Source organism: Anguilla anguilla, chromosome 17, assembly GCF_013347855.1.
Source record: "Anguilla anguilla isolate fAngAng1 chromosome 17, fAngAng1.pri, whole genome shotgun sequence".
NCBI classification, from domain to species: domain Eukaryota; kingdom Metazoa; phylum Chordata; class Actinopteri; order Anguilliformes; family Anguillidae; genus Anguilla; species Anguilla anguilla.
Genome location: NC_049217.1, coordinates 22,308,561 through 22,324,502, shown reverse-complemented (window position 1 = coordinate 22,324,502; position 15,942 = coordinate 22,308,561). Strand labels below are relative to the sequence as shown.

At 51.4% G+C, this 15,942-nt stretch overlaps 1 protein-coding gene across 1 annotated transcript in view; it reads right to left on the bottom strand.

Moving 5' to 3' along the window:
* Positions 1 to 15,563, bottom strand: part of LOC118217017 (dynein assembly factor 5, axonemal) — a 31,717-nt gene extending 16,154 nt beyond the window's left edge. The window contains exons 1-8 of the mRNA XM_035398747.1: positions 15,506 to 15,563; positions 14,626 to 15,192; positions 13,588 to 13,772; positions 13,287 to 13,411; positions 11,752 to 11,870; positions 8,303 to 8,535; positions 6,414 to 6,638; positions 1,293 to 1,436 (exon numbers count right to left, since the gene is read on the bottom strand). Coding sequence (XP_035254638.1) covers positions 1,293 to 1,436; positions 6,414 to 6,638; positions 8,303 to 8,535; positions 11,752 to 11,870; positions 13,287 to 13,411; positions 13,588 to 13,772; positions 14,626 to 15,154 — 1,560 coding nt within the window. The 5' untranslated portion in view covers positions 15,155 to 15,192; positions 15,506 to 15,563. The remainder of the gene's footprint in view (positions 1 to 1,292; positions 1,437 to 6,413; positions 6,639 to 8,302; positions 8,536 to 11,751; positions 11,871 to 13,286; positions 13,412 to 13,587; positions 13,773 to 14,625; positions 15,193 to 15,505) is intronic.
* Positions 15,564 to 15,942: the final 379 nt, after the last annotated feature.

The following is a 15,942-nucleotide window of genomic DNA, read 5'->3' as shown; positions in this document are numbered from 1 at the left end:
GTTTACTGCGAAAGCCGTTTGTAGCATAAGCTGTTCTTTACAGCAGTAGCTGTCGTTTATAGTGGCAGTTTTCGTTTGTAGCGGTAGTTGTCGCTTGTAGCGGTGCGGTGGCGTTTGTTAGTAAACTGCAGCTGCTGTTCGTAGCGGTAACGGCCTGCGACTGGATGGAGAAGAGAAACCCAGTCCCTCGGTTTTCCAGCGGGGCTGGCCGTGCCTCCAGCGCTGTCTCTGCTGTTTCTCCAGGCCCGTCTGACTGCGTGCCGCGCGGGTCTGGCAGGAAACGCTAGCGGCTTAATGGAAACGCCGCCGTGTGCCGCCGGGGCATGGCGGTACTGAATCATCTCTCACTGCCCGCTGTCCCCCGGGCACTGAGGAAACCCAGCACTGAACCGCACCTGGAAAAAATGCTACAAATCCACTCTCAGGTCATGGGGTGCTCAGAAGCTGTTTATCTTAGTTCAGGTGTGTGTCATCCACCTTATAAACAAATGCTAATGTATGGTTTAGCATGTGTGATGTCAATTTAACCAAAATGACAGATTCAGCTATCTGTTTCCTATCTGTCTTTCACTAGTTATCTATAGCTACATATTACCATCCACCTATATATTTTAAGGCCTATTTAAGACTGAAACTGAAAGGTCAGTCCTTTTCTGGTTTTTAAAGGAGATGCAAGTGTGCTTTATTTGGGTATTTTTAGTGTGTGAGCGCACACAGGCACGTGTATGTGTGTGTGTGTGTGTATGCACATAGGGTTGTGTGTGTGTGTGTGTGTGTGTGTGTGTGTGTATGCATATAGGGTTGTGTGTGTGTGTGTGTGCATGCACATAGGGTTGTGTGTGTGTGTGTGTGTGTGTGTGTGTGTATGCATATAGGGTTGTGTGTGTGTGTGTGTATGCATATAGGTTTGTGTGTGTGTGTGTGTATGCATATAGGGTTGTGTGTGTGTGTGTGTGTGTGTGTGCATGCACATAGGGTTGTGTGAGTGTGTGTGTGTGTGTGTGTGCATGCACATAGGGTTGTGTGTGTGTGTGTGTGTGTGTGTGCATGCACATAGGGTTGTGTGAGTGTGTGTGTGTGTGTGTGTGTGCATGCACATAGGGTTGTGTGTGTGTGTGTGTGTGTGTGTGCGCATGCACATAGGGTTGTGTGTGTGTTTGTGTGTGTGTGTGTGTGTGTGTGTGCACATAGGGTTGTGTGTGTGTGTGTGTGAGTGTGTGTGTGCGCATGTACACCTTTAGGCCCGGAGGCCCGTTGGCAGTTCTGAGCGTGCTCAGTGTGGTCACACTCGCCTTGCTCCAGAGCTCGGGCTCGGTGGTCAGGCTCCGCACCGTCAGCAGGACCTGCAGCAGCTGGAGGCTGATGACCTCACAGTCTCCCTCGCACACGCTCAGTAGGGCCCGAACGCAGCCCAGCACCGGCTCCAGGTACGCCACCTGAGAGAGAGAGAGAGAGAGAGAGAGAGCATTCACACCACAAAACATTCAACAGAGAGTAAAGAGCAGAAGGACAACGGATCAACATAAAGCACTGTAATAAGCTTTGGGGAGGAAGAGAAAGAGAGGGAGAGAGAGAGTGAGAGAGAAAATTGGTGATTTGGTGAGACTGAGTGAATTAAGTGAGTGAATCAGTCAGTAATAGACTGAGGTAGTGAATGAATCAGTGACTCTTCAGAGCCATTTCCTCCAATCAGTGTGTGTTCTCTCCCTCCCTCACACAGCCCCTCCCCCCCATCTCACCCTGGGGCCGCGATTGATCTGGGACAACTGACCCCACAACAGGTAAAAACCCACAAGGTTTTCCTTTCATCTCCATGCTCTCCCTCTCTCCCTCTCTCTTTCTCTCTCTGGTGCTGTCATGTTGAAGCAGAGGTCTGTGAGGCCAATTTCCATCTAATCTCTGGGATCACGGCCCCAGTTTCCTGTGTTCCTCTGTCCTGTCATTAGGAGGGGCGGGAGGGAGAGACGGCCTCCAGGTGTTCGGGCTGGCCTTGGGGGGCAGGGGCGGGGGGGACAGGCATGTGTAGGGGTGGGGGGGGGGGGTTGTTATACCAAACGGGAGAAAAGCCTGCATTAGGAGGAGAAAAACCCTCTGTGAGGAGTCACACAGTGGGAGAGAGGGAGGGACAGAAGACTCAGGTGAGTGTGAAAACAGGGTTCATACTAAACACAGGTCAGGAGAGTGGAGGTGACCCACACACACAGGTATGCACACGCGCATACACGTGCACGTGCAGTTACAGATGTCCTCTCCAACACGCGTGTACATAGACAACACACACTCTCACTGTCTCTCTCTCTCACACACACACACACACACACACTCTCACTGTCTCTCTCTCACGCACACACACGCACACACACACACACACGCACACACACTCTCACTGTCTCTCACACACACACACGCACGCACACACACGCACGCACACACACACACACACACACACACACAGTAGATTTAGTGTGCAGGTTAGGTGTGCACTGATCATGGATTTTTATGGACAATTCCGGTTTCCGAGTTTTTAATCAGCCGATTCCCAATAACCGATTTTTACATTTCTTTTTTTTTTTTTTAAAGCAACAGCTAACAAAGACAACATAAGATTGTTTATTTGCTCCATAGGTTACCAATACATTCAGATAATTATAACGATAAAAATGAAAGTATTGTTACTAACAGGATTATTGTTATGCTGTTGCCGTAGCCACACAGTGAAGGAGGTCTGATTTAATGTGGCTGAATCTTTTCTCAGCTGCTTGGGGCGTGTTTTGACGGCTTCACACCGTGATCTTTATCTTAGGAGACGTTTCAGTGCCAGGATGGATGGAATGACATGAGTCATCAGACTACCACGAGGATGCTGTCGAGCCTCTTCACTTTGATGGCCGACTATATTTACTTGAACCAGAAAACAACGACGAAGAGCTAAATCAAATGTGCGCACAGAATAGTGTTGCTCACGGTCAATTCTGCAAGTTCAGACGGAATTATTTTCAATTTCGACAAAGAAATTTCAACATTCACATTTGTTTTCACTTCCTAATGAACAGGTTTAGATAAACTGGGCACGTGCACATGTGCACACGCGCATACACACACACACACACACAGACACACACACACACACACGCACACACTGAGCCTTTAGCCCCACAGTGTCAGAGCCAGTGACGGGAACCCTCCATTACAGCAGCCCTTTTCAGCAGGGACTCTGAGCACTTTCTCTGGCCACTGCTGGGGAGGGACGGGAGGGGGGGGGGGTGGAAACAGTTACGCACTCTAATAACCGCGCACGCACACCTGGAGCCCGGCTCTGCACCTGGGGCTTACAGGGCCGCCCCCAAAGCACCCGCTCCCCGCAACGGCAGGTAAACCCCGCCGCGTCCGCTGGGGTCGCCACGTCGAGGGAACCCCCCCCCCCCCTCCTCCCCCGGGGGGAGCGGGGTAGTCGCGAGGGGATCAGTGCGCTCACTCATCGCGGAGGGGAGATGAAAGCCACTCCCCCTTCCCGCTGTGGTCGGGGGCTCCTGTAGGTCAGCGCTCTTACAGCGGGGCGCTGAGAGACGGGCTCTCTTTAAGCACCGCCCCCAAACCTCCCGATGGGCGCGGGGCTCACCCGAGGCGTCCCACGCCGGCCCGCTCGACTCCGCCCCCGCGCTCTTTTAAAAAAAAAAAAAACACCGCGCTTCCGTACGGACCGTTCGGGCCCCTCCGGGTTCCTCCGCGCTGCGACGTCAGGGCCAATCTGCGCTGGCTCTCATCTTCCCCTGCCTGTTATTATTCCCCCCTTCCTCCTCCAAAATCTGGGTTATTTGGGAAAAGATAAAAAAGCAAATATTGTCCTTCGGAGCGGAGAGGTTCAGCACGCAGACGCGCGGGACGCTTCCCCGGCTCTGCACCGCTCCGCAGGTCCCCGCAGGGCGTCGCCGCCGCGCCTCCTCTTTGAGGACTATTTCACTTTTATTTCTCGGCGGTGTTTTTTCTCGGTCCGGGCCAGACCCCGCTCGTACCACAGCACAAAACTCTCTTATGTTTGGAGGATCAAACGGGGACTGGGTTCTGCCCGCTAATGCTTACTCGAAGAGCAAAGTGACCGAATCTGCATTTTAGACTCTTTTTTCCCTCCCCCCCTCCCTCCCTCTTCGGGCCACGGTTAGGTTTTTTTTTTTTTGGCCTCGGCCTGCTTGCTCTGCGTTTTCAGCGTCACTTGCAGAATTATATCAGCTTATGAAAAGGTCTTGCAGTCAAGTGACGGCGAAAGGTTGGTTTAAGAATGGTTGGGATGAAGAACTGGACTGGCTGGCAGACACACAGACGCAGACTACTCTACTCTCTGTTTCTTGGCCCCTGTGTTTGGTGGGTATGGGCGGAGCTGTGGACTCCTCGAGGCTGCGGTCCGGACCCAGGTTCTGTTCGCGGCCTTAGTTACGGCCTTAGTTACAGCCTCCTTGCCTTCTCCCTGCTCCTGTTTTCCACAGGCCCAGGAGTATCTGAGCAGGTCAGGCTTCAACATGGCGGGGGGGGGGGGGGGGGGATGCGCACCCGCCTTTCCAAAATGAGCAGAGGTCCAGCGCCATCTGTGACTGTGCGTGCGACACTCTTTCCCCCACCCCACCCCACCCCACCTTGGACCGTCCCGAACAAGGCGCCCACTTGCCCTCAATCTGTCTTTGAAACCGCAGACCTCTGCCGGGGGGGGGGGGGGGGGGGGGGGGCGTTGCCACGGTGTCAGACACCCGGGGACCGCTCTGAAAAACAGCCCAAACGGTCACCTCCTCGAAACGGCTGGAGGGGATGGGGGGGCTGGGGCGGGGTGGGGGGGTTGGGGGGGGGTCAGACGAAATACGCAGGGGTCAGGAAAAATTAGTGGCTTTTATTATCGCCGTCCCGGGGAGGAAATTCTTCCAGGCTCCGCCGGTGAGGGGGGCGGGGTGGGGTGGGGGGGGGCGGGGTGGCGGGGTGGCGGTGTTGGGGGGTGGGGGTGAGGGGGGGGTCGTCCCAGGCACGGGTGACTCACGGCCCGGGGCTCAGAAAATAGCCGTGCGCCAGAGCGGCGGTATTTCGATATCAAAGGGAGGCGTATTTAGGGCGAGCGGCGGAGGAAACGGCGGTCCGCTCCGGTGTTTTTCCAGCGCTGCAGAGAGACAGCAGGGACGGGGATGTTATTCGCAGACCGCTGACTGCAGGCTTTTCAGCGGCCTCTTTACACGAAAAACAGCGCTTTAAACGCAGGGGTTTCCAGAGGTCCTGACTGGCTGCCAGCGAAAGATTTTTTTATGGGCGAACGTTGACTAGTCGCAATAGGGAAAACCGACTCTGCCCCGTCTTTGAGGATTATGTGGGTCCTGCTGCAGCAAACTCCCGACCAGCAGTTCATTCCACTGCTGTATCCCATTCAAAAGAGTGGAGAGGAAATAATCTATAATCTTACTAAATGCAAGACTCTGCGTGCTGTGGAAAAGGGAAAGTGCTGAAGCCAACGTTAGTCTGCTGCAGTCTTATGATCCCGTCATTGGACCCAACCGAGGAACAGGTGGCTGCAAAAAAGTCCACTATGAACCAGAAGAAATCTGACACACAGACATCTCAGGCAGCACAACGTTCACAGGATGAATCTACTGTGACCAGGAGAGATCAGGGGCACAAACATCACAGGACTGAGGGCAGGGCTGACGAGACTGTGACTGAGCACACAGGCGTCACCGGATCCAAGACAGACCGTCAGAATCCAGCGATATATGTGACCGTCGGAGATCCGGCTCAAAGATATCAAAAAGCAAAGATAAAAAAGCAAATATTGTCCTTCAGAGGGGAGAGGTTAAGCGCACACACACACACACACACACACACACACACACACACACACACACACACACACACACACACACACACACACACACACACACACACACACACACACACACACACACACACACACACACACACACACACACACACACACACACACACACACACACACACACGCGTGCGGTATCGTCTTCCCCGGCTCCCCGCTGTAAGTCAGGCACACAGATATCACTAAAACTCGTTAGGGACTCAGGTGGACAGGACGGCCATTACAGCCACACAGATATTAGTGGACCGTGACCGTTAGGGACACAAACGGCCATTTCAGCCACACAGATATCAGTGGACCGTGACCGTTAGGGACACAGACGGCCATTACAGCCACACAGATATTAGTGGACCGTGACCGTTAGGGACACAAACGGCCATTTCAGCCACACAGATATCAGTGGACCGTGACCGTTAGGGACACAGACGGCCATTGCAGCCACACAGATATCAGTGGACCGTGACCGTTAGGGACACAGACGGCCATTGCAGCCACACAGATATCAGTGGACCGTGACCGTTAGGGACACAGACGGACGGGACGACCCTCTCACCTGCTGGGACTCCTGCCACACGTCGGGGTGGGCGAGGGTGCCCCCGATGCGGGGGAGGTGCGGCCGCAGGGCGTCGCGGGCGCTCCCCCGGAGCACGGCCGCCAGCACCATGAGCGAGGCCGAGGAAGAGGAGGACGAAGAGGCGTTCTCCACGTGCGCCAGCAGCAGCTTGAGGGAGACCTCGGGACTGACGAAGCGGCCCAGCAGCTCTGCAGACTGCAGGCACTGCGCAGGGAGAGAGAGAGAGAGGGAGAGAGGGAGAGAGGGAGAGAGAGAGAGAGAGGGAGAGAGAGAGAGAGAGAGAGAGAGAGAGGGAGAGAGGGAGAGAGAGAGAGAGAGAGAGAGAGAGAGAGAGAGAGAGAGAGAGAGAGAGAGAGAGAGAGAGAGAGAGAGAGAGAGAGAGAGAGAGAGAGAGAGAGAGAGAGAGAGAGAGAGAGAGAGAGAGAGAGAGAGAGAGAGAGAGAGAGAGAGAGAGAGAGAGAGAGAGAGAGAGAGAGAGAGAGAGAGAGTTTCCCATCAGTCAGTGCTCAGACCCTTCAGACGCTTCCTCCGGCCGCAGCTGCATCCGGAGGCCTTGGGCCCGTCCCGTTTCAAAGGAGGCTAACGTTTGTAAATTCATCAGCACTCTTTTGTTCAGAACGCAGGCAGCTGTGTCCTGACCAGGGCTGCATGGCGGTGCTGCCGTCCAAACATCTGCCATGACACCAACACCCCAGGGTGTCTGCATCTACGCCAGTCCCAAAACCTGAGGGTGTCTGCATCTACGCCCGTCCCAAAACCTGAGGGTGTCTGCATCTACGCCAGTCCCAAAACCTGAGGGTGTCTGCATCTACGCCCGTCCCAAAACCTGAGGGTGTCTGCATCTACGCCAGTCCCAAAGTCTGAGGGTGTCTGCATCTACTCCAGTCCCAAAACCTGAGGGTGTCTGCATCTACGCCCGTCCCAAAACCTGAGGGTGTCTGCATCTACGCCAGTCCCAAAGTCTGAGGGTGTCTGCATATACTCCAGTCCTAAAACCTGAGGGTGTCTACGTTTCCTCCAGTCCCAAAATCTGAGGGCGTCTACGTTTACTCCAGTCCCAAAACCTGAGGCTGCCTATATTTACTCTTATACCAAAATCTGATGGTGTCTATATTTACACTAATAACAAAACCATAAGGTTTTGCTGCAACATGAGGTCAGGTCTTCCTTAGAAACCAGCCTGTAATAGTATTTGATGCTCTGGGAAGAGGGTAAATGGTCTCATTCAGCGCAGGACAACCCTCATCCTGACAACCCACAGGGCTAAAAATAACAAAAATGACTACTTTTCCCCTCAAATGTGTGTAATATTTTAATCTTTAAACAGTGCATATTCCCTGCCAGCAAACTGAGTATAGTCTTCTACCTGAGAAACAGTAAATGTACTGTAATGGTCACGAGGCCAATGAAATGCAGAGGCCAAAGATGAGAGTCGGGGCTGGTTCTCGAGCCGCTTCACGTCATAATTTAACACGCGCTTCAAACCGAACCTTTAAACTATTTTCAGCTCTCCAGGAAAAACAAACATCTTAAAATAATACCCAGGAAAAGTGATTTGTTGGACGACCCAACCGCACGCCAAGCCAGTGGCCTACCGCAAGGCTGATTCACTGACACGACGTGCAGCTTCGTTCAGTCAAACGCTTTCCAAAGGGGTTTTTACAACGGAAACCTTTTCAGTTAATCGAACCCAAAGGTCAAAGATGTTCAAACACTTAGCGGCGAAGGCTGTTCTCTAAAGCAGTTTTTGACATGACCTGTATTTAGGCTATTTTAATGATGCCTTTAATCCCATGTTCATTTTTGGACATTTTTTTCCGCAGTGAGAGGCGACAGGAAGTGGCGGGGGGCGGGGGGGGGGGGGGCCCGCTCTGGACGACAGCGGGCTCGGTGTCGGCGCAGGCGCGGTACGCGGCGGCGAGCAGCGGCTGCAGGTGCTGGGTGCTGTGGTCCTCGGCGTGCAGGAGCAGCACGCTCAGGAGCTGCGCCGTCTTGGCCCGCGTGCCCGCCAGCCAGTCCCCCAGGTCCCGGCTCACCGCCGGCAGCAGCTTGGACAGGTTCCGGGCCACCAGCTCCCGGCAGCCCAGGCCAGGCCTCTCCACTGGGGAAGAACAGCCGGGGGTCAGCCAGTAGCACAGGAGCTAAGTCTCAATCACACACACACACAGTAACAAACCACACACACACACACCATATATATAAACACACACACACACACCATATATATAAACACACACACACACCATATATATAAACACACACACACAGTAACAAACCACACACACACACACCATATATATAAACACACACACACCATATATATATAAACACACACACAGTAACAAACCACACACACCATATATACACACACACTCGCAAACTCAGCTGAATTAAATAGCCCCATTACACATGCAGGCTACATGTTATACGTGTATATGTATGGGTCGGGAGATATGTGTGGATTCATCGGAAGTGTGAACCTTTTATTTGTGTGTATATATATATATATATATATATGAACTCTCATATGCCTATGGAATGTCTGGAAGAACAATGGCTCTGTGTTCTTTCCCTGATCTCATTTTCCTTATATGGTCATTCAAAAAAAGTAATAATTTGCACATACGACCGGTGTGCTTAATTTTGAGACCGTTACTAATGGAATAACGGAGCCAATGAAAACTTGGTACATGTTTGGACCTAATTACAGAGTAGCTTGTATTTTACTGTCATTTCATACTCTTATTATCCGTATATAATTTCTAAGCGGGTGAGATTTCCTGCCTGAAAAACGTGTCCGAACAAGCAAAGCGCATTCTCAAACGGCCGTCCACATCCGCTGCGCTGTACAGGGGAGGTGGGCTCAAAAATACGGTCATTCAAAAATGAGGAATGGGGAGCGACAGCCATTAATCAAGCCCCCCACACAGGAGGCAAGACCAAACGAATCCACTTTCGGTAGGCCTTGAACGTCTCACAGAGATCTTTGTGAAGAGGGCCATGTGGATTTATTATGACCCCCCCCCCCCCCCCCCATCCCAGATTTCCTGTAGCGCCCGTCTCCACTCGTGAACCGTGTCACATGGCGGGACGGCCGCCGGGGGGTGGGGGGTGGAGGGGGTTCGTATCGGGGTGTGTGCAGTTTTATGGGGGCGCACCCAGTGACCAGCGAGAGACGTCCTCCCCTCCCTCACCCACGGGATCCAGCTTTCTTCATGCGCCAACTTCACCACCATTGCCTCCCACCCCCCCCACCCCTCAGCACCTGCATCCTGTTGGCATCAGTAGCCCCGCTACAGGACAGTGGCAGAGCGCAGTATTAATATCTCTCAACTGCCTGCCCCTCACTTCAACCCCCCAGCTGCGTGCAACATCCCCCGTCCCAAAAGGGCGTACAGTCCCCCCCCCCCCCCATCCTCCCCCAACACACACACACACACACACACACACACACACAGTAAGCAGGGGACCATCGCATTTTTAAGAGAATGGAGGAACAGGACGTTATTAATAACAGGTTTTTTTTCCCCTCCAGAAATCCTCGACAGATCATCACCTGCTGCCTCCCTGTGAGGGTGAAGGCCGAGGCCTGTCCTTCCTGATCCCCGGGAGGGGGGGGTGAAGGGCGAGGGGGGGGGGGGGGGCTTCCTCATTACACCGCTGACAAACGTTATTAATAGGTGCTAATAAACGGCTGTGAGCTACCAGACTCTGTTTTTGCCCCTCAGGGCACCAACATTCAGCTGCTCAGACAGGACAGGGGCGGGACCGGTAGGCAGCGGCCCTGCAGAATAGACTTATTGCCCCTATTGCCCCTCCCCCCCAGCTCCGGGTGTCATTACTCACATCCAGGGTGTCCTAAATGACGACCTGCCCAGCAAGAGTACAAAGACTTGGGGTTCCCTGTCCCCTCCCAAAAAATCAGCCAATCACTCTCGGCGTGGCGGTCGGGTGTAATTAGGGCGGGCCCTAACGCGAGGCGGTAACAGGCCATTCGTCACGCGCGGTGTCAGAGGGCGGAGCCGCGGGAGCCAGGAGCCGCGCTTAATTATTTTACCTTTAGGCCGAAGCTTTAAAAAAAAAAAACACACACACACTGGAGAAACAGCTGGAATACGGCCTGCGACCTCCGGAAGAGACGATTTTTCACGACGATGAGAACTGGAGACTAGCGTCGGCGTCTTCTGAGACGAAGGCTTTCAGAAGGCTTTCAGGCTCCGTCGAGCATTCAGGTGACAATAGCGTACCAAAGCTTCGCTGTTTTCAGCATCGCCCCTAAGCCCCCCCCCCCCCACCCCCACCCCGCGCCCCACACTCTCATCGCCGTGTTAATCAAGCCTGTGAACCAATCGACGGCCTCGTCACGCAGAGCTTCAGACAGGTGCACAAAGCACAGGGTGGAAATGAGGAGGCGGAAGAACAGGCCGTCCAGCTGAGATGTGGACGGCCGGTTGCCAGGAGACGGGGGAAGAACGCGGCGACCCTCCACCCCTTCATCCGTCCGCCACGGAGGAAGACTCCGAGAGGAAGCGGAGTTGAAGGGCGGGGGGGGGGGGGGGTTTATTTGCTGCGACCGCCGTACCGTCCCAGCAGGCCCCTGACTAGTCATCAAATCCGAGCCAATCACAGACGGGCTATCAGTGACAGGAGCCGAACCTCGCTGGAGCCGCTCTGGTTCTGACCTACTTTGAGAAAGGAGCTCAGAAAATGTGACTGAAGATTACGGTCCCAAAAAAAAACCCCCCAAAACTTTCAGAAATGATTTACACCATTTACAGCTGACAACCTGTGTTTAAGAGATTACACCTGGCGCGCGGTTCCATGCATAATCGGCTTCCATGGCGCTCAAACATCAGAGGTACACGTGCGGCTGTGTTTTGAAAAAAAATATTTTTAACCTGTGCTCAACTTTTTTGGCGCACAACGAGTTTCCTTCTTCAAAGGCGTCAAACGGCCTGTTTAAACCACAGAGCCAAATTACGCCCCCCCGTCTTTAATCACCGCGACAGCGCCGCCACCTACCCTGCCCCTGGGGTACTCTTTCCCCCCGCGGCTTCCCGTTCGCTCAATTTCACGCTGCCGTCAGCAACAAAGGTGTACAGTTGCATCTAAACGGGGGTCCTGCTTGTATGGACAAACCACAGGGCTCGTGTGGTTTGCCACAAAGCTTCTTTTTCTTTCCTCCCGTTGCCATGATTAATGCTAACCGACAGTGACGGTTTACATTTATCGCGGTGGCGATGGGGAGGGGGGAGAAGGGGGGGGGGCGGGCGATCCGCTCATGTCAGCACCCGTCAGCGTGAGTGTGCCAGCTCACCTCCTGGGGGGTAGAGCGCAGGGACTTCCAGGAGGAAGTCCAGCTTGTCCTTCAGGTCCTGCTCGTTTTCCTTCTCCCACTGAGCGCCCGTCCGCCTCCACAGGTCCTCTGCCTGGAGCCTGAGGGGAGAGAGGAGTACGCGCCCTGCGTGGTGGTCATCTGCCCCGAGGCTAGAACCGCCCCCCAGCAGCACCCCTGCACACCGGCCTGGACCACCCCCCGCCCACCACCCTGAGCCACTCCCCAACCACCGCCGTGGGCCACTCCCTGCCCCCTCGGACCCAGAGGGCCAAACGGACACCTTGTCTGCTGTGACAGCCATGTTGGCCTCGATGTCTCCCTCTATGGTAAGACACTGGCACTACCACTCACTGCTGAGGGAGTCACTAACCCACCTCCCCACCTACCCAACCCCTCTCTCCCCACCCACCCACCCACTCTCTCCCCAACTCAGAGAGAACTTATGATTCATACGGCTGAATATCTTATGACTCCTTCTGGTGTGAGATGATTCGAGCACATTCAAAGTGTAGAGCATTTCACAAAAGTGGCTGATGGGAGGTGAAGTCCAGAGCCTGCCAGCTACACTTCAACAGCTCAGGATCTGGACTTCATCTCCCATTATTCTATTAGCGAGATGCTCTACTTTTTAAACACAAGATAGATCGATCTTAGACATAGAGGAATCATTTGTTACTGATGATAGTAAGTGAACATAACATTGAAGTGACCTGGAAAGCATCAGTGAAATAGGGGAGAAAACTGAATAGCGAGCTCAGGTGTTGATATTCTTACCAAAAGTGTGGGTATCCGCCCGAATTCAAAACATTATTTTCGGTACGAACTAGGGATGCAAATTTTGTGCAATTCTTTTAATCAATCTTCAGCGCCTATTAATTGATTGATAATGATTAACTGATAAGCTTATAATCTGCTATGGGCTATAAAAAGAATGGCTCAAAATAGGCCTAACAGTTAATAAGTTGTATCAGAGAGGTTTTAAGACACGCTCAAACAATCATTCAAACTGGATTTCATACACAGATTCACGGACTGAGAAATCTGCACAGGAAAGGACGGACCCCTGACATTTTTATTACAGGTTGGCAGGGGCCGCTTATTAATGTCTAACAGATGGCTTTAGTTTTTTTGTCATTCCGACAACGTTTGCAGCTGGTAACGCTGACTTGTAATTTAAAAAAAAAAAAACAGATTAATCTCTTGCAGTACGGTGTAAATCATATTCTATAGTGCAAGTGGGTAGGCAGTCGAGGGGATTTGTGTCTAACGATGGAAACGACTCTCTAATACAAAATCTTATGGCTAACATTAGGTTATTCATTGAAATGGTTTATTGAAATTAACTGTTTAATCAATAAAATTAATTGATCAATGCTCTTATTAACAGTTAATTGATAAACCGTTAACATCCCTGGTATGAACAAATGAGAGCAAGGCAGAATGCGCTGTTCTATGAGACGGCAAACTTGTGCCCAATGGGGAGGTGATCCACTCAAGTGATCCACTCGGTTTACCTGATCTCTGGGACTTCGTCAGTGAGGCCGGTCAGGAGAAGAGGGATCAGCTTGTGGAAGTAGGAGTACCTGTCCGGCAGGTCCAGCAGCCAGTGCCCAACTACTACGGTCACAGACTTCCTCACCTGGGGGAGGGGAATGTCCAGAATCAAGACAAGCGCTCATATTTAAAACCATAGATGGCACTATGGGCACACTGAGATGGACTAAACTGAGGCAAAAGCTTGGTGTGTTCTCAATGCCTACCCTCCACCACCACCAATGCAACACTGACAGGTGAAGCCCTGAGACCGGTCCGTACCTGCGGCGAATCGTCGAACAGCCTCTGGGCCAGGTGCGAGAGAACGTCGTCCACGTGCTTCCCGCTGCTGTACTGGATGACGGCGCCCGTGGCCTCGATGACAGCCACGCGCACGCGGGAGTGCTGGTGCGAGATGGTCTGCATCAGCGGTTTGACCAGACTCTCCGCTTGCATGTGAAAGTGCGCTAGGGGGTGAGACAGTAGGACTCAAAACAAGGATGCAAGACAACCTGACATCAGCAACAAAAGACGACGAGAAATAGTGACAGTTTATTTATTTTACCAGTTAAATAATTCATGCCTTCACAGCTCAACTCTCTGCATGATGCCTGTGAATAACCGCGAGGCTTCCACATGTATGTAAATAAATGCTATCATCTGCTAAAGTGCTTGGGCTCCATCGTTTTCTTCGCAGTCTAAGCCATCAATTAACTGAAAATCCAAACTATTTCCATTAGTACAGCCTTCAAGCTCAATTCATTTAAATATCTATTTTCACTGCAGTCAAAAAATAATCAATAACGTATAACCTCATATCACGAATGGGTGGTAATGGGAAAGGATTATCAAAAATTGAATCAATTATGCGTGATGACTAAAGTACATGATTGTTTCAATGTTTAGATTTAATCGGTGATTATATTTTAGCACTAAAATTTTCAGCGAATCTTGATCGGATAGGCAAGTGAGCTCTCACCGTTGCTCACGAGTGAACACAAGCTCCAGGAAACCATGGCAACCTGCAGACTCCACACAGAACTATGGCTGACTTTATCCAGCCAGTAGAACTCGCAAAGTTATGGACAGCCCCAACAAATCACACAATCCACGCGTCGTCAATAGCGTTTGTTTATACAGAATAGTGGTAAATAATGGCGATTGTAATAAACTAGTAGTTTAAAAACTATTCATCATTAGTTAGCCGACTACCTCGGCTAACGTTGGTTTGCCATGGCTAGTTAAACAGTAGTTAGCTAGCTAACGTGGCTAGCTCGCTACAATGAATGACGAGACTTTCTAGCTGGCTATAACCGTTACCTGGTATACTCCTGGCGAAATCCACAGTGCATTTACAACTCTCCTTCTTGACCTCTGGGAAAGGGTCTACGATCGTCCTCTGTAGTATCTTCACCATGTCATCAAGGTATGGAGCTAGGCGGCTGCCGCACACCTCCACAGTCAGGGTAAGAACCTCCATCATCGAAAGCCGCAGTTCCTCCGCTGGCTCCAGGATCTCCTTACCACCCAGCCGATGGGTGAACGCGGGCATCAGATAGGGCAAACAGTCCTCGGGCTGGGGTACATTTCGAATAAAGTCCCCAATCATTTGAACGGCGGTCTCTCGGCATCTTTCCATGGGATCTGACAGGCATTTCAAGAGCGATTTCAGAATGCACGTGAACACTTCCTGGAGCACACCGCTTGACAAACCTTTCTCAAATGTTTCTCGTCTGATGGATTCCAGCGCTCGTTTCCTGGTACTCTTGCTGTCTTCGTTGAGACAGTTCATATGTCGGGCTAGTGCTCGCAATACTTCAGCAGCACCACGCTCGTCTCCTGTCGCCATTGTTGCTGCTGCCTCTGTAGTTATGGCGACCACGTGCGCTACGACAAACACAAACTGATTTACGTCGGTTGCGAGTTCAAAATGCGGCAAACTTTATTGCTTGTTGAACACATGGTTACACATCAAGGTATAGTTTCGTTGAAGTCGTCTACAATGCTAAAATTATTATTATTTTTTAAATATACATCACATATTTTACGTCTATTATTTATATTTTTGTTCAGATATTTCCCCATTTGGTCTAGAAATGCATGTTGAACGTATTACATAGCTACAGAGTACTTAACATAATAACACTCTCACGATCAATGAATGATAACAAGATGGAGACAAAGATATGGGGAAACTCACATCGAAAGTAGATTGAGTAGAGTGCTGTGTGAAGATGTCCAGAAGCACAAACTCAAAGAGAGGAACAGGAAAATATGCATTGTTAACATTACTGCATCTTTGTGGCATTTTGAGGGAGATGCAGATATGACCTGATTTTGGAGCAGATGAGCTGGACATTAATATGGTGTACCTTACCTGAAAAATTAAAAAGGTATGGTGCAGATCCATTCAGTTACAACACAATGTTTAAAGTAAAATCTATAAGGAAGAAGTAGTTAATTTTACAATTAGTTAATTGTCTCAGGTAATTGTGTTCAGAGCTTATATGATGGAGATTTCGGATTATCTTCAGAGTTTGTTTTTTAAAGCACAATGTGTGTTTTTTCTTAGGTGTACAACTGACACTCGTGCCCTATATGTACTGTGTCAACCTGTCTTGTTACTGAATAAGTTGG